The sequence below is a fragment of the Diplotaxodon limnothrissa genome, linkage group LG3 (assembly GCF_057381915.1).
Source record: "Diplotaxodon limnothrissa isolate DT_005_m linkage group LG3, D_limnothrissa_male_GT1.1, whole genome shotgun sequence".
NCBI lineage: Eukaryota > Metazoa > Chordata > Actinopteri > Cichliformes > Cichlidae > Diplotaxodon > Diplotaxodon limnothrissa.
In genome coordinates this window covers 65154344-65179038 of record NC_140598.1, presented here as the reverse complement: position 1 = coordinate 65179038, position 24695 = coordinate 65154344, and the positions used below count along the sequence as shown (strand labels likewise).

Here is a 24695-nt window from a genome sequence, read left to right as displayed (position 1 = left end):
TTGTGCATTTCTACATTTTGAGGTTTATTTATGTTTGAAAGAAAACAAAACAAAAAAAAAACAGTCAAAGTTATTTCTGGGCATTACCCTGTGCCAATAACTTGTAGATAAAGGGAGACTGAGATTAATTTTTACGGCGGTCAGAAAGACTTTTGTATGATATACTGTAGGTCCTTTTTTTTCCACAGCTGAGACTGTGATATTTTCCTTTGTATTGAGGACTTGGCTGATGAGTTTTTTTTGTTTCCTTCCGTTATTTCTGTAGTTTCTCTTCTTCAAGCCAGCAACTCATAGTTTGAGCTGATGCTGCCATCTGCTGGTCAAAAGTTTGAACTGACTTTTTTTTTTTCCTGCTTACAAACCTGAAAAGTTCTAAACATAGGAAATACTTATCTGTATTGCAATCAGGATGTAAAATGCTACTGAATGGCAGGGAGGTGGTTTGTTTGTTTGTTTGTTTTTTCAGGTAAATGAATTTTCTGTAGCTGTAACATAGGAATCAGATGTGATTGTTAGGGAAATGACGAGAAACTTACTCTTAATGCTGATTCGTCATTTTGTTACTTTTTACCAATTTGAACGGTCAGATATTGGCCTTTGTAGACGATTGTGCCATGCTCCGCTTGCACACTGATTTTATAGTACTGCTCTTTGCTCAAATGTATCGAAGTGAAAAAAAAAAAAAACATTAATGTTACACTTGGGTTACGTGCACTGAAGTGCTCGACAAGTCTCTGTTTTTGTTATCTTTCTGTAATTGAAGACTATAGAACAATGATGTGTTGAAATGTGTGTCGTTTCAAAGTGAGCGAAGGGCCGAGAGCTCAAGCTGGGAGAAATATTCACGTTTTGTTTTTGTTTTTTAATTTTTGTTTTTTTACTTGATTTATGCTGGATTTACATCCGACGGGAAATGAACCAACACAGGCCGTGTCGTCATCTTTAAATAGGAACCTAAAATAAGGCAACGTTGCGCCAATGCCACTTCAGCAGGTGTGCGTTGTGTTGCAGTGGAAAGCAAAGAGTGGCAATCAAGAACAAGAATGTCTTTACTGTTTTCTATAAACAATCTAAACTGACTTGAAGTGAAGGCGTGCGTATTTCTCTGCTATTCTAAAATATTCATGTCTGCTCTGCAATACATTTGGTTTTGTGTTCTACATCCTTCTCTCTGACACATTGGTACATGATGTGCTCAATAGGAACAGATTTTTACTGAATTACGTGAGGGAAGGGACTTCATGCCTCTGTGTATGTGTGTGTGTGTGCGAATAAACTTATTTGACAGGTTGTGCGTTTGGTGTAGATTGTTCATTTGTATGTACAGTTACAATCAGCAGGATCTTTTTCTACATCCAAAATAACAGGTAAGGGATTTGCTACAGTGTGTGTACATGTAAATGTAGTAAAAGAAAAGTAAGTCTACCACACAAGGTCCCTATTTGTCTGTTGTAACAATGCTTCGTGGTAATAAATCTTGATAAATCTTACACTTTTAAAGTCTATTTATTTCCCCTTGAAGTCTGGAAGAAGACACATTAGCTATTTAACCATTTATACATGTAAGAAACATGGACCTCAGTAGTGACCGTGAAGGCAACTTTGAGCCTGTGTTTGAGCAACTGAATCAAAAGTAGCCAATTTTTTTTTTAACTGAAAAATAAACATTACAGCAGAAGAGCTTTAAAAAGGAAGAAGCAGGGGAAATAAAGGTTGTCTGTAAACAATGACATCCAGCTTATTCAGGAAGTCTTTCCATATTAGTTACATGTGCCATGAAAGCACATCTGTCTGTGCTCTGTTAAACCCTCTCTGACTCTATTTGGATTTGGAGTCTACTGGGGGAGGACTCAAGACCAGTCCTCTGGTTAAACATCACACATGGCAGAAAAAGGAGGAACGTTTTGTAGTAAATGATAAAAATTAACCCAAGTGAGGCATGAAGTTTACAATCCAAACAAAAGGAGGAACATCGTGGAAAAATAAATACAAACAAGGCATCCATCTGCAAAGTTTGAACCCATATTTTATTTACAACAATGTGGAAAATATTTAATGTTTAAACTGAGAAAAATTTCCCATTTTAAGCGAAATATAAGCTCACTTTGAGTTTGAGGTATTAGTACTTCAAAACAAATGAATTTGGAGACAGTGGCAACAAAAGGCTGGTAAGTGTTTTGTCTGTTCAAAAATTTCTTTGGGAACATGTAAGTAACATGATTGCTTCTCTTAAACGGTTAAAAAAAAAAAAAAAGTCCAAAGCTTCTCAGAAGTAAAGATGGCAGGGACGTTCACCAAAATGTATACAAATTGTGGAATAATTTTAGAATAAAATTCCTCAGTCTAAAATTTTAAAGACTGAATATCGTCTACAGAACATAATATCAAAAGGAACAAGGTCAAAAACCAATATTGGATGTCTGCTCTTCTGGCCCACAGACAACAATTCATTAAAAACAGGCCTGACTCCATCAGGGAAATCTCTGCGTGGGCTCAGGGCTTCAGTGTTCAGTGATTCCACCCACAAATGCAGGTTAAAGCTCTGTCATGCAAAGGAGTCATGTGTAAAAATGATCCAGAAACACCACCATCTTCTCTCACCGAGGCAAAAAGCCCAGCAGCTGGTCTTCAACATGTTTCCAGACATGCAGAATAAAAAAGGGATGCTACACAGCGGTAAGCTAACCAAACGATTGAGATAATATTGCTGCCATTAAATTCAAAAGGAGGCATTCTTCTTCTTAAAATGCTTCATTTTCTCAGATCACAATGCTAACATGTCCAATGCGGTTTCTGTTATAATAATAAAATAAGGGTTTGTGAGATTTGAAAAAAAGTCATCTTTTTATTTACATTTTAGCATCTCAAGTCTTTCAGATTGAGGATTAAAGTAGAGCAGGGGCCTGTTCTTCGTACCTCGCTAAGTAAGTTAGCTGGATTTGATTGTTGACGATTTCGCCTGATCTTGGATCGTTCGGTTCCCCGAAGCTCATCCGGGACTTGCTGTCATAGCAACAGAGCCGTAAGCGTAAACCTGCTCGGGAGCAGGTTTACTTTATGTAAACAGGATTAGATCGCGGCCACGCAGGTATGTCCGCTTCATTTATACGAAAGCAACAGCGATATTCCACCACTGTTTCACCATAAATAAATAACATCAATGTAACTAAAGATAATGCAGCACCTGATCCTTTTATTGATGTCACACAGATACATACAGGTCATTTCCTAAAAAAGGGAAATGTACTATTAACATTCTATTACATGTATGTGATTATTACAGATGTAATTCATATTTTAGAGTAGTAATTGTAAATTACTTCGTGTAATCAAGATGAGAGACCACGGCTATAAAAGCGAAGGTGGATTTGGGAAGCCTGTCGCAGCCATGTCCTGTCCGTTTACGCGAGCCACCCATTGCGGAAGGTGCAAGATTGATAAGGAGAGTCCTCAGAATTCAGCGTATATTGTGGGACAGACAGGATCCTTTAGCTCAGCGCGACAGTGTGCTCATTGAGAGATATCGATATTCCCGTGAGGGTATTATTCACTTAACCAACTTGTTGACGAGGGGGTGCAGGACCACCACCTGTCTTTTTTTTCCTCTGCCCTTTTCTTGGTTGCTGTTATGAACAAACAAACAGATTATTTCAGGGTCTCTTTCCAAGAGACGAAAAGCAATATAAGTGATAAATATTACCATTCTGTAGAATATTCTTATATTTCACTTTTACTTGTTCCCATGTTCTAGTGGGTCCTGTTGTGGCTCTAATGTGAAAGGGGATATAATATAACAATATAATATAATGTAATATAATATTGGATAATATAGTGTAATATAATAAATCTATGAATAAATAATAAAGTGAATGAATAGTGGTATTGTCATGCGCTTTGGGTGCCTTGAAAAGCGCTATATAAACCCACTCCATTATTATTGTTATTATTAAATTACTTACGAGTTTAATTTGTCAGCAACTTTCTGCCAGCCCTCTCTCCTTGCTTTTGCAGCCTTTGCAGTGTTCCCTTGCGTTTTAATTAAACTCTGAAACTCCTGAAATCCCTCAATCAAGAGTTCTTGCTCTGCTGCCGGAAAATACCGAGCGCGCCCCTTCGACATTTTCGCCGACCAATCAGCGGGTTGCCGATCAATGTTTCTACTATCGATGCGTAGCCCCTTTTACGACACCCAGTGATGTCACATTACTGCGTCCAGCTGTACTAATCGTCAACAACAGGTGTGTTCGGGGAACCGGATTAGCGAGCTCACGGTTAGCGCGATGGTTTGGTCTTGGATGTGTCATTTGATCTTGGATGTAGTGAGCGACGTACGAAGAACGGGCCCCAGGTCAGATTATATCTGTGGGCCTCGGTGGTATAGTTTAACATGTGGCTTTAAAAGAATGCCTTACTCAGCTGAAATAGTTGAAACAAACAAACCAGTTCTTTGTTTCATGGATAACGTTCAGATTGAGCTGACTTTAACGGCTGAAATAAAATAAAGGCATATTTATATTTCTGTAAAGGTTTTATAGTCCAGGACGAGCAACAATTCAACTTTCAGATAAAGAAGTGGCATACCAGACAAACTTGGGTTCCTCATACTTGAGAGAAGCCTTTACTTGCAGAAAAATGAGCTCATTGTTCTTTAAAAATAAACAGAATCTGTGTTAGAAGAACCAGTTTAGCAGGAGACATTATCAGATCAGTTTAAAAGTTAGCCTTAGCCTGGCTAAGCCAACGAGATAGACTATCGCTGTAACTTTGAATTCACCGATATATTAAATTTGAGGATCTCTCCCTTGTTGTGGTGTTTGTGTCCCTTTGAGAGTTTAATGGGCTCTCTCGTGAGCTGGTTAGACTTCAAGAACCACACAGAGCCTGCAAACATTTCTTCCCTGTATTATTTATTGAAAACCCAGCAGTTGCCATTAATACCTGTTGTGTCTGTACAGGCAGGGGGGGTAAGGAGATGTGGTAAACTAAATTAGCAGTCATTCTGTTCTCAAAAAAAGGAGAAGAAAAACGACACGGACAAAACAAAAACAAAAAAAGCACTCCGATATGCTGCAGAATGACCCCTTGTATTGTTTTCTCATTTCTCTTAACACTTTGTTTTAAAAATGTTACACAGATGCAGGGGGGCTGGGGGGGTGCACGGAGGAAGAAGGGTGACAGCAGTTCAGGGGATGAAAAATAAGGATGCAAATGAAAGTCTGATTTGGGTGTCTTTTAAAAGAGTTGCACTGATCCGCTCCTCTTCTGCCAAGTGTTGCCTTTACTTATTCTGTGTGGTGAAACACGAAACGGTGGTTGACGTCTCCGTGCCTCTGCTTCATCGTTTCTTTGGAGGTTGGGCTGTGCGGGGAGGAGTGACGGGTCGACCGGAGTTCATCCCTCCATACTGGTACTTGGCCTTCTTCTCAGACGGCTTCAGGATCTACAACACGCAAACAGAGCAGCGTTAGCTTCAACTTTCCTGCAGTGAGGTGATGGCGCTAACCACGACACTATAGGATTTTTAGATTGTCCCAGATGAACGATGATCAACGTGAAAAACTATTTTTTCAAGATGAAAAACATGAAAAAGTCAACATTTGTATGAACATCTTTATGGTTCAACACAGCCTGAAGCTTCTTGTAATTTCTTTAGTTTTCAGGAAAACTTCTCCAGGCTCCTTTAAGGACATCCTGCCACGTGTTTTAAGATAAGATAAGATAGAACTTTATTAATCCCTCGGGTGGGTTCCTCTGGGAAATTCGACTTCCAAAAAGCACAGCAACGACCGAAGTTACAGTTACAGAATTGTTATGATTGATATATATATATATATATATATATATATATATATATATATATATATATATATATATATATATATATATATATTTTTTTTTTTTTTTTATTTTTTTTTTTTACGACTAATAATATTTTACGACTGTCAAATATTTTTCATAGATTCAACTAAAATAAATAGGAGCAAATTTGTGTTTTTGGCCATTAGTGACAACGTGCCTACAAGTTCAAGCTGGCTGTTTGAATGATTCAAAGGTCAGTGTTGAAACGGCTCAAAAGACAAACCTTCCTCTGAAGATGGTCAGATATAAGAACTGGACTAAAAATCAGAACTAAATTTTAAAAAAGTAAACTGGATAACTATCGCTCATGAACACTTAAAAACTAACAGGAAAGGACTTCCGGTCGCTAGGGGGATGTAGCAGGTAGAGGAGAAGACTGCTCCGCTAACTTTTTTACCTTTTCCACTCCTAAACCAGCCAATTCACAACAAAACTATTGAACTGCGTACGTTTTATTTTACGGTCTCCGAAATTGGTTTTTCCTCGTTCTAACATGGCCTCGAAACGCACTAAAGCGGCAGAAAAGGAGGACGACGCACCTAAGCTGAACATGGCGGCCATCTCCTCCCTTCAAAACATCTTTTAGTCTACTGGAGTCGAAGTTTGACGAAGTCCGCTCTGCGGTGGAAGACCATGGCCAGCGGCTCGGATCTCTAGAGCTAGCAGCGGACGACTTAAGCCAGCGGGTTAGAGATCTCGAGGACGTTTGTTCCAATCTCAGCGAATCCAACACTAAACTTCTGGCTAAAGTTACGGACTTAGATAGCCGAAGTAGGCGCCAGAACCTGCGTATCCTGGGACTCGAGGAGGGCGTTGAAGGTGGGCATCCCACAGAATTCTTTGCAGGTTTGCTCTGCGAGATTTTCGGGAAGGAGAGGCTCCCGACCCGCCCGGAGATCGACAGGGCCCACCGTATACCTGCCGCTAAGCCAGCCCCAGGTCAGAGACCGCGACCCGTAATTATACGCCTTCATCGGTACCAGGTAAAGGACTTTCTTATCCGGGAGGCCCGGCGAGGAGGGACACTAGAATACCATGGTCGGCAGATCCGCGTGGTGGAGGATTACTGCCCGGAAGTTTTGAGCAAGCGAGTGGAGTACCGGGAAGTGATGTCCGAGCTGTACAAACGGGGTCTCAAGCCCGCTCTGCTGTATCCTGCACGACTTCGCATCACGTCTCCTGACGGCGCAAGACGCTGGCTTCATTCGGCCGATGAAGCGAGGAGGTACTTGGACGGCCTACCCGCTACAGCCGAATCACCCTGAGAGCCTGCTTATCTGGTGTTGACGTTTGTCCGCGGGTCAGCCCTGTGAGTAGATTGTCCTGGCTATCTTCGTCTCCTGGGATGTGGAAGGACTTTCGTTCATATCCAGGCATTACCGACGTCTCTTCCTTTTTTCTTTTTTTTCCCCCCCCCCTTCTTCTCTGCTATTTACTAGCTGGGGGGCTATTCATATCTCATTGCTTCTATTGTCCCCAAAGTTGATCATTGGTTCTGTTGTGGTTCTATGGTGACTGCTTTAACAAATTTCTACTGCTCATAGAGGAGTGTTGTGCTTACTGTAATCATCGTTATGGGAGCTAAAGTCTGTTCTTAGTGTTAGACAGGAAGAGTTTATTGTTCTGGAGGGTACACAATGTGTGTTTTGGAGAGCTTGCTGCTTTTTTCCTTGGCAGCTGTCTTGTGGGTGGGGGGGTGGATGGGGAATGGGGGGAGGGGGGAGACATCCTTCAGAGCCGGGGTGGTTTTATGTTGTTTTGTCAAGTTGGGGGATCCGGGAACCATTCTACTCTCGGTTTTAGTCGCTTGCTTGTCATTTTTTTTTGTACTCTGTTTTCAGCTGCACCTGTTTTCTTACATTTCCAGTGCAGGACTATGGGTAGTCGCTTGAACTTTGTAAGCTGGAATGTCAAAGGTTTAAACCACCCTATTAAAAGAAGGAAGGTGCTCTCACACATAAAGCAGTTTAAAGCAGCTGTTGTCTTTCTTCAAGAAACACATCTCCGTGATTCGGATAACTCTCGTCTTATGTCCCGATGGGCAGGGCAGCACTTTCATTCCACCTTTCAGGCTAAGGCCAGAGGCGTTTCTATTCTAATTGACCAAAATATTCCTTTTGAGGAACATAATGTAATTTCTGATACGAGTGGCCGGTACGTTTTTGTTTCGGATAAACTCTGTAATACGAAAGTTGTGTTGGCCAACATATATGCCCCTAATATTGATAATGTAGCTTTCTTCCAGCGTGCTTTCTCGTTGTTGCCTGATCTGAGCTCATATTCTCTTATACTTGGTGGTGACCTCAACTGTTGGCTGGACCCTGTGTTAGACCGATCCTCCCCGAATCCCTGCACTGTCAGTAAATCTGCTCTTTTCATCCAATCCTTTTTATCTAACTGTGGTGTCTCTGATGTTTGGCGCTGCCTACACCCCCACAGAAGAGAGTATTCTTTTTTCTCACAGGTACACCACACTTATTCTAGGATCGATTATTTTCTTATTCATAAGCAGCTGACTCCATGGGTCCGATCCTGTGAATACCAGACCATAGTGATATCAGACCATTCCCCTGTTGTGCTATCAATGAGTTTCCCAGACATCCCTCAATCCAGACGACACTGGCGTTTTAATTCGACTCTCCTGGCAGATGTAAACTTCCTGGAATTCATGAAAGAACAAATAAACTTGTTTCTTAAAACGAATACCGTAGGAGAAACTTCTAGCTTAATAATTTGGGATACGCTAAAAGCCTTTCTTAGGGGACAGGTTATTTCCTATACTGCTAATATGAAGAAGAAGGCCTGTATAGAACGACTCGATTTAGTCAACCGAATCAAAGAAATAGATCTGCTCTATGCTAAGGTAAAAAGCCCAGACCTATACAATAAGCGCGTGGAGCTTCAGACTAAATTTGAGCTCCTCTCAACGCACTCAATTGAACGTCAGCTCCTGAAGAGTAAGAGTTTGTTTTATATTCATAGCGATAAATCGGGTAAGATGCTTGCCAGCCAGTTAAGGGGCTTCCAGGCAAAACAACATATCACGAAGATTAGAATGGCTAATGGTAATATCACTTCGGACCCTTCCAAAATTAATGATACGTTTAGGGCTTTTTACTCCCAACTTTACACCTCCGAATTCCCGCAGGAAAACACTTTAATGGATAACTTTCTAAAGACTTTGAATGTACCTATGCTTTCCTCTGATAGTAAAAACAGATTGGATGAACCCATCACGCCAGAGGAGCTGAGCGCAGCCATCTCCTCATTGCAGCCTGGGAAATCCCCTGGCCCTGACGGCTTTCCTGTAGAATTTTTCAAAGCATTCTCACCCTTGCTTTTACCTCAACTACATTTAACCCTTTCCGACTCATGGAAGTGTGGTAGACTTCCGCCATCCTTTTACGAGGCAAGTATTGCTCTTGTCCCAAAGAAAGGTAAGGATCCTGTGGAATGCTCATCCTTTAGGCCAATCTCTCTATTAAATGTTGATACTAAAATTTTGGCCAAGGTTTTGGCGCGTAGGCTGGAAAATATTTTGCCCTCAGTTATATCCGAAGATCAAACAGGCTTCATTAAGAATTGTTACTCTTATTCCAATATCCGCCGACTATTGGATGTATTATACACCCCTTCCAGTCAGGGTCCTGAGTGCATTCTCTCCCTAGATGCGGAGAAGGCATTTGATCGGGTAGAGTGGAAATATTTATTCACGATCCTAGATAAATTCAATTTTGGATCGAAATTTATTTCATGGATAAGGTTATTATATATGTGCCCTAACGCTTCAGTTTTTACTAATTCCATACAGTCGCGGCCTTTCAACCTCCAACGAGGAACCCGTCAGGGATGCCCCTTAAGTCCTCTTCTTTTCAATCTGGCTATAGAACCACTCGCCATTGCACTCCGCAGCTGTGGGGAGATCAATGGGATCCGGAGGAAAGGTGCTGAACATAAAGTATCCTTGTATGCCGATGATCTTTTAATTTTTATTTCAAACCCCAAAATATCTATACCTGCAATGTTATCCATACTTCGCCAATTTGGCCAGTTTTCAGGATACAAGCTCAACCTATGTAAAAGTGAGTTGTTTCCTGTGGATGGAGGGGCACCAGTGTTTGACTATACTACCCTCCCCTTTAGAATAGCAGGGAATCAATTTACATATCTAGGTGTAATTATTACAAGGACACATAAGTGTCTCTTCAAAGCGAACTTCCTTCCTCTGTTAAATAATGCAAAAAAACATCTGGCACAGTGGTCCCCTCTCTCCACCTCTTTGGTGGGAAGAATCAACTCAATCAAAATGAATATACTTCCTAAATTTTTGTATCTCTTCCAATTGTTACCAGTATTTATCCCCAAATCCTTCTTTGATTCCTTGGACTCAATTATCTCATCTTATATATGGAGGGGTAAATGCCCTCGATTGAACAAGGCTCAACTCCAAAAACCCAAGAGTCGTGGAGGCCTGGCACTGCCTAACTTTCGATATTACTATTGGTCAGCAAACATGCGCTACATTATATCTTGGCTTTACTTCCACAACAAGGGTAATTGCCCATCCTGGGTGCTCATGGAGTTGAACTCGCCCACAGGCTCTTCTGTCCTGGCCCTGATTGGATCTTCACTCCCCCTTCCCCCAAACAAGACAATCGATAACCCAGTTGTCTGGCACACGGTGAGGGTGTGGGCTCAGATGAGGAAGCATTTTGGATTAACAGGTTTCTCCCTTCTAAGTCCAATTTTTTCTAACCCCCTTTTTCAGCCATCACTATCTGATCCTATATTTCGAGATTGGCATGATAGGGGCATTACATGTTTCAATGATCTATTATTTGACAATACTTTTGCATCTTTTGCCCAGCTTTCTGAAAAATTTAATCTCCCACGTACACATTTTTTCAGATATTTGCAGACCAGATATTTCCTCCAATCTCAGATTCCAAACTTTCCGGTAGCACCAGCTGCAAGCCCAGGGGATATGCTCCTCACCCTAATCCCAACACGTAAAGGGTTTATCTCTCTTATTTATGACAGGCTGGTGAGCATGAACGGTTCTTCGATAGATCGGATTAAAACGGCCTGGGAACAAGATTTAAATCAGTCCCTGTCTATGGATACATGGGACTTAATACTCAAATTAGTTAATTCCACGTCCCTATGTGCCCGCCACTGTCTTTTACAATTTAAGGTTGTGCATAGGTTCCATCTCTCCAAAGTCAAACTATCCCGTATGTATCCGAACGTTGACCCCACCTGTGATAAGTGTGGGAGTGCGGAGGCTTCCCTTATTCATATGTTCTGGAAGTGCCCTAGCCTCGAAGGATTCTGGAGAGATATATTTCAGACCTTATCCCTACTTGTTGGACACCATATGGATCCTGATCCTTTAGTTGCGCTTTTTGGCACCACTGGAGAGGCTGATGCACGGTTGACCTCGTCACAGCGTTGCATGCTCTCCTTCGCCTCCCTTGTAGCTAGACGTACAATCCTCCTAAGATGGAGGGGTGCCCCTTTGCCCACCCAGGCTCAGTGGCTGAGGGACCTTATGTACTATCTGAGCCTTGAAAAGATCCGGTATGCGATTAGCAACAACAGCGGTAAGTTTTACAAGGTGTGGGGGCAATTCCTGAAATACTTTTCCAGCCTCCAGGCTACAAACCCGACTTCCAGCATTGCTCAGTAAATCCTCCCCCCTTCTTCTTCTTTTTATTTATTTACTTATTTATTTATTTATTGTTAGTCGTTTGTGTGTTTTTCTTATTTTGTTCTTGATTTATCTGCGATGTTGTTTTTATTTGTTTGCTTCTTTTTTCTTGCTTTGTTTGTTTGGTTTTTTCCTTCCTGGTCTGAGGGATAGGGGTTCTAAGTGTTGTGGGTAGGGGATAAACTGCTGGAAGCAATGTCTGGCACTGATCACCACCTGCACTCATGTATATATCTTTCTACGTAGCACTCATAATTCTTATTCTCATGTATATATGTTTGGCACTGATCACCACCTGCACTCATGTATATATCTTTCTACGTAGCACTCATAATTCTTATTCTCATGTATATATCTCATGTATATCTCATGCACATATCTTTCTTTCTACATAGCAATTTAATTCTTATTGTCTGCACTGAAGCACCGCAGCAATTTCCTAATGTTGTAAACCTCAACATCTGGCAATAAACCCATTCTGATTCTGATTCTGATATAAGACATGTGAGTGTGTCATTAATCTGTATTCTGATATTTCAGTTTTAACAGTCGCTGTGAAACTTGCTTGTTTGGTGTTTGTCAATTCTGCGTGTATTTGCTTTTCTTTGTTGCTTCAACTCAATAAAAATATCTTTGAGAAAAAAAAACTAACAGGAAAGCCTGACTACTTAGAAACAAAATATACAGAAATGAGTGTTGACTCCACACTTTTGCACAGCTATGTATATTGCAATTATATTCCAGTTAGCTCCTCGGTAGGTTGCTGGAGTTTGGGGGATTCTGTGGATGTGTTTAATTCTGCAGATAATGTCATTTATTCAGTCATACGGTGCAAAGCAGGAAACATCAATAAAATTGCTTTGAATCATTTAGCACCATAGTGTGATCTCAACTTTTGTCTCTGCTCACTGGCTGTGTTTAACCATCACTTCTAATATAATTATTGATTACTCATTAAACAGGGATGAAAAGCACAGGATGGATGGATGAGAAGACATTATGATTTTTACTGTGCTTCCTAACGGGGCTTCTCAGATGTAACCACAGATTATATCCATGTTTGGCATTCAGTATTATGTCATCATACCTGAAAGGAGCACATCAGGGTTTCATCCACGCTCATCATGCCACCAGCGTTGTCGAACTCTCCACAGTAGTTGGGAGCTGAGAAGAGCGTCACAAGCTGCCGCTTGGCAAAGAACTCATAACCATCTTCTACCACCTGGGGGTGCCAGACACACAGATACCTGAAGGTGAACAACTGGCACTGCCCTCATACAAACACTCATCATAATCATGATCAGATTTAAAGTACTGTAGTACTTTATGCAGATATTGAAAGCTGAGGCACATGTTGCTAATGGATATGCATTTCCAGAAGTTTCTTGGATAGAGCGTTTGTTTTCTGTGCGGTTTAATGATTTTTATACCAAGTCGATGTGCATGTTACCTGGTGGGCTCTACAGATGAGATCCAGATCATGGCGATTGAGGAACTTGCTGACCACATCAGCTCCAAAGGTAAAGGAGACGCCGCGGTCGTTCTCTCCCCAGCCCTGGACGTCCTTGTCCGGGTCAGACCAGAGCAAGTCGCACAGCAGGCCTGGAGAGGATAATTCACAATGTGAAACATCTCAGCTGCCACACATTCATCTTCATTCTGAATCCAGCCTCTCTTAGACCACAGAAGTCAACTTTTTGTCACATTTATAGTCTGAATGTCTCATCCAGACACACAGAGTCACCCTGAAAGACCATAAGAGGATCTGAGAGACAGCCGCTGCCAGGGTCTGAACACTGGTTGCCTTAAAAGGACAAGAGGCAGCAGCTTTAATGAGGAGGGGGGCAAAGGCACAAAAAGAAGCTTTGCTTGCCTTGGCTCACCACCACCGAGACTCAGCCTCATGTGTTCTGAAAAACTCTGAACCCAAGTCTAGCTAAAGAGTTACTGAAACGAGAGCTGCAGCACAAAGAGCATGAGGTGATGATGATAGATGAATGCCAGCAGATCTGATCAGACCTGACATGAAGACCAGAGAATATTCAGACATTAACTGGATTACAGGGACCTTAATCAGTGCTGTGTTTATCAGCAGTGGCAGAATCTCTACTGAGAAATAAAGCAACAGAAAAGTGAGGGCTAAGAGCAAGCAGTCATATCCTGAGGGTTATTTATGAAGCTTGATGAAGGTCTGACCTTTAGGAAGACTGCTTCTTCAACAGGCTGTCACTGCACTTTGTGCAGAAATGCAGAAATAAATAAATAGTGTCCAGTGTAGGTGTTGGCGATTTCCTGCATTTAGCTGCATTTTTATGCAACAGTTGATACTTTTCTCTATTAATAGAGTGGAAATCCTTTTATTTAAGTGAATGAAAACAAAAACCCAAACAAGGCCAGAGCTGACATCTCAGTGTTTACTGGAAAACACTACCAAGTCTAAACATTTCCCTCATTCATTTTTCCTCCTGAAGCAACACAGCTTTTTGTGTTAATGGCTCCAAACATCCAGTGAGTCTGACATCAGCCTGCTTTCGTGTAAAAGTAGAATGGGAGGCAGCCTTCAGTTTTCAGGCCCCTCGTCTATGGAACCAGTTTGGATTTGGGAGACAGACACCATCTCTACTTTTAAGATTAGGCTTAAAACTTACGTTTTTGCTAAAGCATATAGTTAGGGCTGGATCAGGTGACCCTGAATCCTCCCTTAGTTACGCTGCAATAGGTGTAGGCTGCTGGGGGATTCCTATGATGCATTGAGTTTTTCCTTTTCAGTCACCTTTCTCACTCAACATGTGTTAATAGACCTCTCTGCATTGAATCATATCTGTCATTAACCTCTGTCTCTCTTCCACAGCATGTCTTTATCCCATCTTCCTTCTCTCACTCCAAGCGGTCGCAGCAGATGGCCCCGCCCCTCCCTGAGCCTGGTTCTGCCGGAGGTTTCTTCCTGTTAAAGGGGAGTTTTTCCTTGCTCATAGGGGGGTCACATGATTGTTGGGTTTTTCTCTGTATGTATTATTGTAGGGTCTACCTTACAATATAAAGCGGCTTGAGGTGACTGTTTTTGTGATTTGGCGCTATATAAATAAAACTGAATTGAATTGAATCCTTGTTATTTTAAGTTACCTGTTTAAATGTGCGTGTCATACATCAGTTCAAACATATCAATCCCTGTAGCTGATGTGCATATAGACACACATGTTACTGAAACTCTTCTGCTCATGTTTAAATGTGTGATTTAAGTGATCATGTGCTTATGTAAATCCCAGATATACTTGTACCTTTAGACTGTTTAGTACGGGAGAAACAACAGTAAAAAGGCTCACATGCGGGTCAGTTTAAGTTGTGTATCCACTGCATGTACACCTGTCCATTTCACACTGGGTAAAAGTAATCATCAGAGGGTTATTAGTTCCTCTGACAAAAGAGAGAAGAAGAGAAAATGGCCTGCTGTGTGAGAGTGTGCTGACCTACCTGTATCTGGCACGTCTGTGGGTCTCATGATGCGCCTAATCTGCTCCATAGACTGCAGGTCAGGAGAGAGGCCTGTGGGCGACACAAACACCCTTGGGTAAATCTCTTCAATCTCTACTCCTGCGAGGATGGAGGTATTAACTCATATCAGCACAGCCAAAACTTGTTTTGAACCATTTACTGAGAAGAGCTCAGTGCTGACCCACAGTCTTCACAAAGCCCCAAGGACCAAATAAGAGTGTCACACTAAAGAGTTGTTACAATGATAAAACATGACAAAACATTATACAGAAGCCCGTCTATAAGGGCAGGCTTGTAAATGCCAAATGGGGAACAGATTGTGATGATCTAAATGTAAGAGGAAGTTTGTCCCCGCTGCATCCTTTTGCCATGCACACAATGACCTACAAAAATAAGCTGTTCACAACTAGTTGGAGTATTTCTAATTGTACCAAGCAAGACTGGATTTTAGTTTTGTCTTATTTCAGTTGAAGGCATTTAAAGCCACCAGCTCTTAAAGCCAATGATGCAGGAATGCAGAGAATCTAGTTGTCTGTGTTTCCTTTGACTGAACAGAGCATAAACAAGCAATCAGCATAAGCCTTGTTCTGGCTTACCTGACCGAGTGGCAAACGATAAAACAAAATACAGCAAGTCCAAGTACTCAGCCCTGTGGGACCCTGCATGTAATGTTCATGGAGTAGGATTGTCCACAGTGACACTAATGCAAAGACTGAATATTTGAGGGTCTTTCCACATCTATATGCTCAACCTTCCACTACCCCCAAAAGCTGCCTGGTTCCTAACAGGGCTTTCTAAAGTATTTTTCAAAGTAGCAATAATCTGGAGACTAAACAGTAGTTACATTGTTTCAATATGAATACCTCCGTGACAGCAGAAGATCTTCTCATCCACGATGGCGGCGATGGGCAGGCAGTTGAAGCAGTCGGTGAAAGTTTTCCACAGTTTGATGTTAAATCTGCGTTTACCTGTAACATCAACACGACAGTGTCAGCATGACCATATAAGGCTGTTTCAAAGGTTTTCCAGCTCCGCCTCCAGTTTAATAGATTTAAGACAGTCCTCTTTACACTGGAAGACACAGACGATTTTTGATTTTTATTGGTTTACAAGTGCCCGTCAACCAAGAGCAGTGCTTGCAAGCCAGCAGATCTGCTTGCAGTAACAACATTTTTCCATCTCAATGCTGAAAAGCTTTCACAGACAAGTAGTCCCTTCTTTCCTTCATTTGGGTAAAAGGACTACTGTGCTTAAGGAAATCTGAGATTTGAATGTACACTTTACACAAAATTTGTAACAAAAAACTACCTTTGTGACTACTCATCAGGTGCTGCTGTTGGAATGAAAACACTGGCTATCGGAGGCTAATATGGAGGCAGCTTACTGACTTACTTAAAGTAATGATGAGAATTGAATGCCATTTTTTTAAACCTCCTTAAATCCCGCTGCGCTCTCCATCAAACTGAGTGAACTGGTTCGTCTGCCACTGTGCAGCATAACAAGTACTACTATCTCTAGCTGCCTTCCAACACCGTGACCAAGGGACTCCATCCGTGGGATGAGCGACTCACTGGAGAGACATCTGACTCTATTAAAACTGTCATCTGTCACAAAATACTCTGTTATTGTGGCATTTGCATGGAAACACTTTCCTTCATGAAAGCCTGCAAGACCAGTTCAAGTGGCAGGAAGTGGCCTCAGAACCCCTTTAAAGAATAAATAAATAAAAATAAAATAAAATGCAGTTAATAGGGGAATTAGTAGGAGCTCTATTTATGAGTTACTTTCACTCATTTAATTTTACATTTCTATTTTATAGTGAAACAATTCAAATATCTAGAAAAAAAAAAGGGGGGGGGGGGATAGGATTGGGAACATGAACCATCAAATTACCATTTTTGCCTGCCTGCTTCCTGATCACCACTTTTGTTTCACTCAAAAGTGTTTGTGTGTTAAATCACGCACAATGGAACGGCAGCCACCACAAAGAACTTAAGAGGAAATAAAAAGTGTAACTATGAGAGCAGGATGCTCACACTCGTCATAGAAGCCGTAGATACGGTTGATGGAGGCACACTCGTGGTTGCCCCTGAGCAGGAAGAAGTTCTCGGGGTATTTGATCTTGTATGCCAGCAGCAGGCAGATGGTCTCCAGAGACTGCTTCCCTCTGTCCACGTAGTCTCCTAGAAACAGGTAGTTAGCCTCCGGAGGAAAGCCGCCATACTCGAAGAGCCTCAGCAGGTCTGTGTACTGTCCGTGGATGTCACCTGGGGTTGGGAGCAGAGGGGAACACTTTGATCCAGAAGGCAAAGAGGAACGTTCTCCAGTAATAATAAGCATTGTTATATCTGTTTGTTTATTTGCAATAGGCATCACACTCTATACTATTTGTGCCTTTGCTGTTCTTGATAGTACTGACCACAGATTTTGAGAGGAGCCTCCAGCTCCAGAAGGATTGGCTGACTGAGGAAGATCTCCCGGGACTTGATGCAGAGGCCGCGGACCTCCGCCTCCGTCATCTGGACAATCTTCCCTGGACGACATCCTCGCACTGGGGAAGGGAGAGCAAAAGCTGGGTGAGCTTAAACTAAACTTCGACACCAAGCTTTCTGATGATGTGAAAGTCAGTTTTAAGGAGTAAGCTTTCCCAAGGAGACTGGACTCCCCTGATTTTTTCCTCAGGGTTATGATTGTCAAATAACTTTTTGAATTAACTTCAAACTAAATATGGGAGGACCGTGTTTAGTCAACAGGAGGACGACAGAAATAGCCTGTGTGGATATTGTTGATGTCAGTGTTTGTGGATACACTTCCTGTTGCGTAACAGAAAAGAGAAGGAAGGAGAAGGGGGAAGGGGGGCAGTCACAGTGGTCAAGTGACAAGAAGCCCTGAAAGTTCGTGAAATCGGCAGATGTACACATAACTATTATGAAAGCCAGCAGGTCAATATTACATACAGATGAAGTGAGGATGACTTGTTAATTAAATCAAATACAAATACATCATTTTTGAAAAAGCATTATTTTGGAACAATACATTGTTACACAATGATACACTTACTCTTACTATACCGTCTTAAGATTACAGGAATTAATGTACACACACGTAGATAAATTAAAGAGTAGAAATGCATTTCCACATTTTGCTGCCATCCTACATTCTCCTACAAAAAGATCAACAGCTACTACATAGACAAATTTATTCTTCTTGCTTAGCAACAATAAGGACCAGAGCTGAGCAAGACTGCTGCTGTCAGGTGACACCACGGCAACATGAAGGAAATCCAAGCCGGTGTAAAGCACTAGTCCATGAGTGGATCCCAAGAATGTGGTCAGAAGGATGCAGCAATAACACAGCCAGAAAGGCTCGTTTTTCTAAGGAGGAAGTGGCTTGAAAGGGCTGAGTATCAAAGGTGTCGTGTGTGTGTCCTGCAGGTGAATCCCTGTGATCCTGAAGGAGAAGCAGCAGCAGCATGTGTGCACATGTGCTGCATGACCCTGCCATTTCTGCCTGGAGATCTTAGGCGTGGACTATAAACACTCTTGCACTGCAACCAAATACATCCTGTGATCACACACGCCCCACTTGAAGGGCTATTTTTATGACTGCCCAAAAGGTGAACGTTTTTCTAGTAAACGAGCAAAAAGAAAAGCAATACCATGCAAAGACTGTACGTGGTTTAAATACTAAACACATTCTCTGCCACTGATCCTTCCATAAGCACACACACAAGCAAGATGTGTTTGTGTGTCTAGTGTTGAGTGATTTCACACCTCTGCCTTCCAGCTCGGTCAGGGAGGCCCGATATAGGATGGAGACACAAACACGAAACCAGAAGCACCTGCCCGAGAGGATAACCCTTCATCACAGGGTTAAGCTGAGGCGGAGCAGGAAACACACACGCACGCACGCACGCACAGAAAGAGAGTGCGATCCAGTGACCTTGACTTCAGATTGTACCATTATAAGCTTGTGGGGAGGTATCCCAGCATCCTTTGGTCCATCACTTGTGCACTGCAGCTTCACCAGTCAAGAGAAGGAAAGAGCAGGATGTGGCACCCACATCTGATTACCGTGGCAACCCAGAAAGACCAATTTCCAGCGGGAGAGGTGTTGGCGAATGGAGCAGCAGCTGCATCTCACAGGGAAAAGGAGGCGATTCGCAGATTAAGTGTCACCTCCACCAGCCCACGCCCTGCATACTAACACTGCTGCATCCGACAGCCGTGACGGAGACCCAACAACAGGCCTGCCTGTATCCGCATAGTTTGTGATTCCGGTCAATTACTTAGCTCAAAATAATTTACTCATGAGGTACACACACACACACACACACACACACACACACACACACACACACACAGTTTAGAACATTTGAAAATATGTTAAAAGTCAGAATGTATCCTAAATGTTCAGCTCACACTCAGGCTCTAAAGTGAGTTACCGAGTACCAGTGATGCATGCAGATGTAATTTATTGCACGAAACACTCTGTCCAACCTATTGCTTAACACGTGTAACAGCCGTGGCAGCCACAGGTAGTGATGTGCGCCGTTCTTTTGCGTGAATATTCATGGGGAATATAAAGAGCAAACCACGTGAGAACATGACAGCTGACACATTGTGGAGATTCTTTAAAATCCGCACAGTTTGTAACTCAGTATCAAAGTTTGCCTTCTAAATGGCTTCTCCATAACCACCACACATTTCACTTGATTCTGCCCTCCATGATTAACTTGCACATCATTAGGGGCTTTGCATTTTTGCAGAAAAACCGTCAGATGTCAGTTATGTGTTTGCTGACATCACATGGTATGATGGGAAGCACGGGTAGTGTTTTGCAGCATTTGTTTTACCCATGCAAAGCATTTCAGCCTTTCACCAAATTCTACACTTACAGCGAAGAGAAATAGGTAACGAGCAGAGAGAAGATCTATGCCATAACAAAAGTAACCCAGTGAATGATCCTTCCCCCCCCCCCTCTGGCAAGAAGACAAATAAGAAAATTTATAGTTAAAAGCTAAACCTATAACATTAAACTTGGGTGAACTCAGGGCATACAGAAAGAGGTGCTCAAATACATCAGGTAATCTTGAGTTTAGGCTTAAATTTTAGCTTTTTTTTTTTTTTTTTAAATCTGCCTGAGAAAAATGCTACTTTACTACTCCTCATCTTTTCCCCTGAAAATTCAGTTGTTGTCAACCTGCTGGACACAGTCCTTCACAATGACATTAGAGCCAAATGAATACGCAGTGTTAAGGAGTAGTGACATGGTCTCAAACAGCTGTTTGGTTTCACTCACACCACAGCCCATCCATAAACTGGCTTTTCGACATGTTCGTGCTCAGAGATGGTAAATGTCATGTTCAAGAAACCTCTAGTACATTTTCCTAATTTGGTCAGCTCAGGTCCATGTGCCTGAGCCACCACAGTGGAGTTTGGTCACACCCTCTTAAAACAGTATGCCAGAGGAGTTCATGCAATCAAGTGCCTGCTGTCAAAATCTATTCACCAATTTGCCTCTTCCTTCCCCTTCCTCCTTTAATCTCCATCTTTATTATCTTTATTTTTCAAGTTCCATTCCTGGCTGTGGCTGACTCTCTGGGTCACCCTCCTCCGCTTCAGCAGTGAACTGTGCTGACGTCAGAGGACAGCTCTGCCTCATACCCCTCCCTGAGTGCATACCAGACAGCTCACAGGCCTTTTTAAACCTTAACATCTCAGCCTACTGCAGCCTGAGAAACATGCAGCCAGGGAATCTACACGTACCACCAAAACCCAAAGAACCTTTCTAGTACCAAGTGTGGGGAACCAATTTTGGATGAAAAAGCGTCTGTGAAACTAAATGCATCAACACAGCTCACTAGAAAAGTTCAGTTCAGTTCATTTTTATTTCAAACATATACATTCACCAACATTTCATAAAAATCTTTCCATGCAGTTGTAAAAGTAAATCATGATACACTAAGCTGAAGGAAAAAAATTAAAGTTTAGCTAATGTGACCCTCTGGATTTAAGGCTTGTTGTCAATAGTTAAGTTTTTAAAAATACAGAAGCAAAAATTGTCTGCGAGATGTCTGAATTTATCCAGAGTCCTGTATTGAGGTCTTGTTTTGTCCAACCAGCAGCAGTCCAAACCTGTTTGGCTCTCAGGACTATTATTCGAAAGCTACTCTGGATCACTGTACTTAAAACTGCAATATGGCATTGGATATGGGACAGGGCACTCCCCCAGTGTCCCTTCCACAGGGTGGCCTAACATGCCTGAAATATACATTTACTAATTAAAAAACCAGACAGGTTGCACTCCGAGCCATACTTCAACTCCAGTGGCTATACTAGAGACATTATTAGGATTGTGTTTATGCAAGCAGCAGAGCACAGACCCACAGTTAAACTTGTTAACACTGTGCAATGGTTTACCCAACCCGTAGTGAACATAACTGGAGACCAGTCACCTGAAACAGTATTGACATTTGCTTGTTTTTACCGTTTTAAATATGTTATCATTTTGATTTCTTCTAACTAGTAGAACCCTTTGCTTAAAAAAGTAATTAGTTTGAATGGTAGACATTTAAATGTTACTTATAAACTATAAAGTTGTAAAGCTCAGCAACATGGCAACAAGAGACCATAAAAAATATTTTAATGACTATAAATGAGTGAGTCTAAGAAAGTTTTTGTTAACTTGAAGGCGAACGACTGAATTGACTACCAGCGAGAGGTGAGGATGCTGGCGATTCACATATTGACAGAGTAGTAAATAGAGGACAGGGTTACCCAGGCAACCAGACCCTGGATGGACCACTTCAGCTTCAAAGAGATGTGTGATGAGCACATCACTCATTGTGTGGACATATCATTAGAAACAACCTAACGTTCTTTGGTTGTCATATTTCTAGGTACAAACTGGGAGGGTTTTTTTTTGTTAAATAAAAACTCTTCCTGCCCAGCATTTTGTGACAGTGACTCATTAAATATTTGGGAGGATCTTAAGAAAAACCCAGCCATCTATTGAGCTGCGTAATAAACCACACCAGAGAGGTGTTGCCACATAAAGCAACAACGTGACAGGGTGTGTGAGTACACAGTCAAACTATGATAGAGTGAAATGAGAAAACACCTTACATAGTAAGGCCAGGCTTGCCCGATCAGTTTTGCAAACATATCAAGGCCAGAGCTATCTGCAGAGTCAACAACTGTAATCTTTGTGGACTGTGTTGCCCAAAATTGATGGTAGTCTAATATTAACCACTGACAAAAGTGAACATCTTCATATCTGAGAAAAAAAGAAAAGAAATAGAAAAGCACTGTTTTTTCAATCTATAAAGGAAAACGTGGTCGTTCTCTAAAGGAAGGGGTTTGGTTGAGAGTGATTTCCTCTGCTTCGCTGGTTGTAAATGACTTGCCAAGCGTCAAAGAGGTCAACTATTTTTCCATTCATTTAAGAGAGGGCTTACTTGAACAAAGAGCCAAAGAGAGCGAGTGAAAGATAAGTTAGTTACAGACAGATTCTCCTTCTGGAAGGCATTGCCATATATGGCCGCTGCTGTATGAAGGAAGTAGTCAGTCAGGACAGAGAGGGAGTGCTTGAAGGCTCTGCTGCATGTGATGGGAATAGAAACAGGCTAATGAAGCGCAGGCCAGAGCTCGCACTCAGGGCCACAACAATATAATGGCTGTCAGCTGCACTGGAAAAGCGCTGCGTAGGATACATGAGCGAGAAACACGCGCAGATGTCAGCGCAAACCATAAGCGTGACTACTCCAAGTCAGCAAATTCTACTTATTTTTCCATGAGATCTACATTTGTAATCCTTAATGCAGGTTCAGTATAGGTCTATATATAGCCCAGTGTTATTATACGTGCTACTTGATTATTTTGTTTTTCCTGGGTCTGAAAGGATTGTTTGGAGTGGTCATGTTGTTTCACTGAATCAGTGTTTTTGAATCAGTGCTGAGTCACCGATTAGCTGACCAATGAATTCGTTTTAATTTTATTTTTTTTAAGTAACTTGTTCAATACTCCCTGTCAACTGAAACTGTTCCAAGTTCATCACAGCGGAGTTTCCCGAGAACAATCGGGCACAGGCATCAGTGAACTTGGCCTCAGTTTACCCGACGTTGCACTGAGCGTACAGTACCAGTTGTGACAATTCTCATCTCGACTCAAACAGTATCTTACAAATGGTGCACTTTGTAGTGAAATGTAAATATACTCAGTTATATAAATGTCTGTGAAAAAAAATGTCATCACAACATTGCTCCAGCAATGCCACATGTTTACGTTTCCTAGTACGTGCAACAATAGATAAGCCCAAGCATATCTGACAACAAGAGCCCTGTCTCGGCTTCCGGTGATGATGTAGTAGTGACAAAGGTAGCTATTTAAACAACCTCCAACAAAGCACATAACTTTGCAAAATATGCAAGACAATTGTTCCAGGTAAATGTGGAAACAATACACTTGTTTCACTACTTGAGACAAACACATGCTGTCAAATGCAGCCTGGCTATAAAGGAAAGATACCAGCAGCTGGAGATGTGTGACGCAAATGTAAACAACTGACTCTACAGAGGATTGCTGGAGCACTTTCATTCCATAAGACAGCAGCAACAAACAGTAGATGAACATCACTGATGTGGTTGCATGGTGGAAAATAGAGCCGTTTAGTTATTTTAGTTTTAAACTAAAACGTTAAGCAGTTATTTTATACTTCCAAGGGTAGGCCACCTGAGTTCTTACGTTGACTAGCTGTGTTACCACTATAATGCTACTGCTGCTGGCACCTGGTTTTCACACTTCAAATTAGGAAACATGTCATGATGGTATGTTTTTTTTTTTTGTTTTAAATCACATTGTTTGTAAACATATCATCATAAAATATAAAGTCCATATTGCCCACAGCTACATAGCACTAAGGAACTTTTAACAGCACATTTGCAGTACCTGGACCTAGCATATTAGTCACAGCACATGCCACTAGTATTGCTGCTCTAATAAGACTCTGATGTCTTATTAGACATTTTCACACAACTCAACACAGGGAGCTCTTTTGAAGTTGCTCAAGTTTCTCTCTGAATGGTGTCTGGTTTCTAAGGGACTCTTAAGATTGCAGTGTTAGCGTGAGCCAATTTTTCCCCAATAGATCATGCACATGGGCCGAGGGGGTGAGCCGACAAAGCCAGCAGAAGCTATAAGACAGGTAGGCTTCACGATAGTAGTAAAACATTTTTTTCCCCTCATATGTTTAGGTTCTGGGTCTTCTACACTGGTTAGTTTAATTATTATCTATATAATTATCATTATTAATATTATCATTATACCTATTGTTGCTGGTGTTTTTGGTTTTGTTAAGTCTGCAAAGGCAAAGAATGTTTGACTTTGTTGAACTTGCATTGTAGTAAGACCACTCAAAACATTGGATGGCCCTTTTGGAAGGTTTCTGTGCTGGAGCTGGCACATGACCATTTCAAACTCAATAGGTAGCATGCTGCAAGTACGCATCTCAATATCAACTTGAAAAACATAAACAAGCTTTTCAACTCGATGGTCTAACACCACAGTCCCACATTTAATTTCACCACCCTAGCTCTCTTGCAAGGTATCACCTGTCAAATAAAGGCACTAAAAAA

The 24695-nt window shown here is 41.7% G+C and overlaps 1 protein-coding gene across 1 annotated transcript in view; it reads right to left on the bottom strand.

Moving 5' to 3' along the window:
• Window positions 1–4899: 4899 nt before the first annotated feature.
• The window catches only part of LOC146636920 (serine/threonine-protein phosphatase PP1-beta catalytic subunit), a 31384-nt gene continuing 11588 nt past the window's right edge, over window positions 4900–24695 (bottom strand). The window contains exons 2-8 of the mRNA XM_085349744.1: window positions 17481–17612; window positions 17098–17328; window positions 15925–16029; window positions 15041–15112; window positions 13020–13171; window positions 12657–12791; window positions 4900–5440 (exon numbers count right to left, since the gene is read on the bottom strand). Of these exons, the coding sequence (XP_085205870.1) occupies window positions 5336–5440; window positions 12657–12791; window positions 13020–13171; window positions 15041–15112; window positions 15925–16029; window positions 17098–17328; window positions 17481–17612 (932 nt within the window). The 3' untranslated portion in view covers window positions 4900–5335. The remainder of the gene's footprint in view (window positions 5441–12656; window positions 12792–13019; window positions 13172–15040; window positions 15113–15924; window positions 16030–17097; window positions 17329–17480; window positions 17613–24695) is intronic.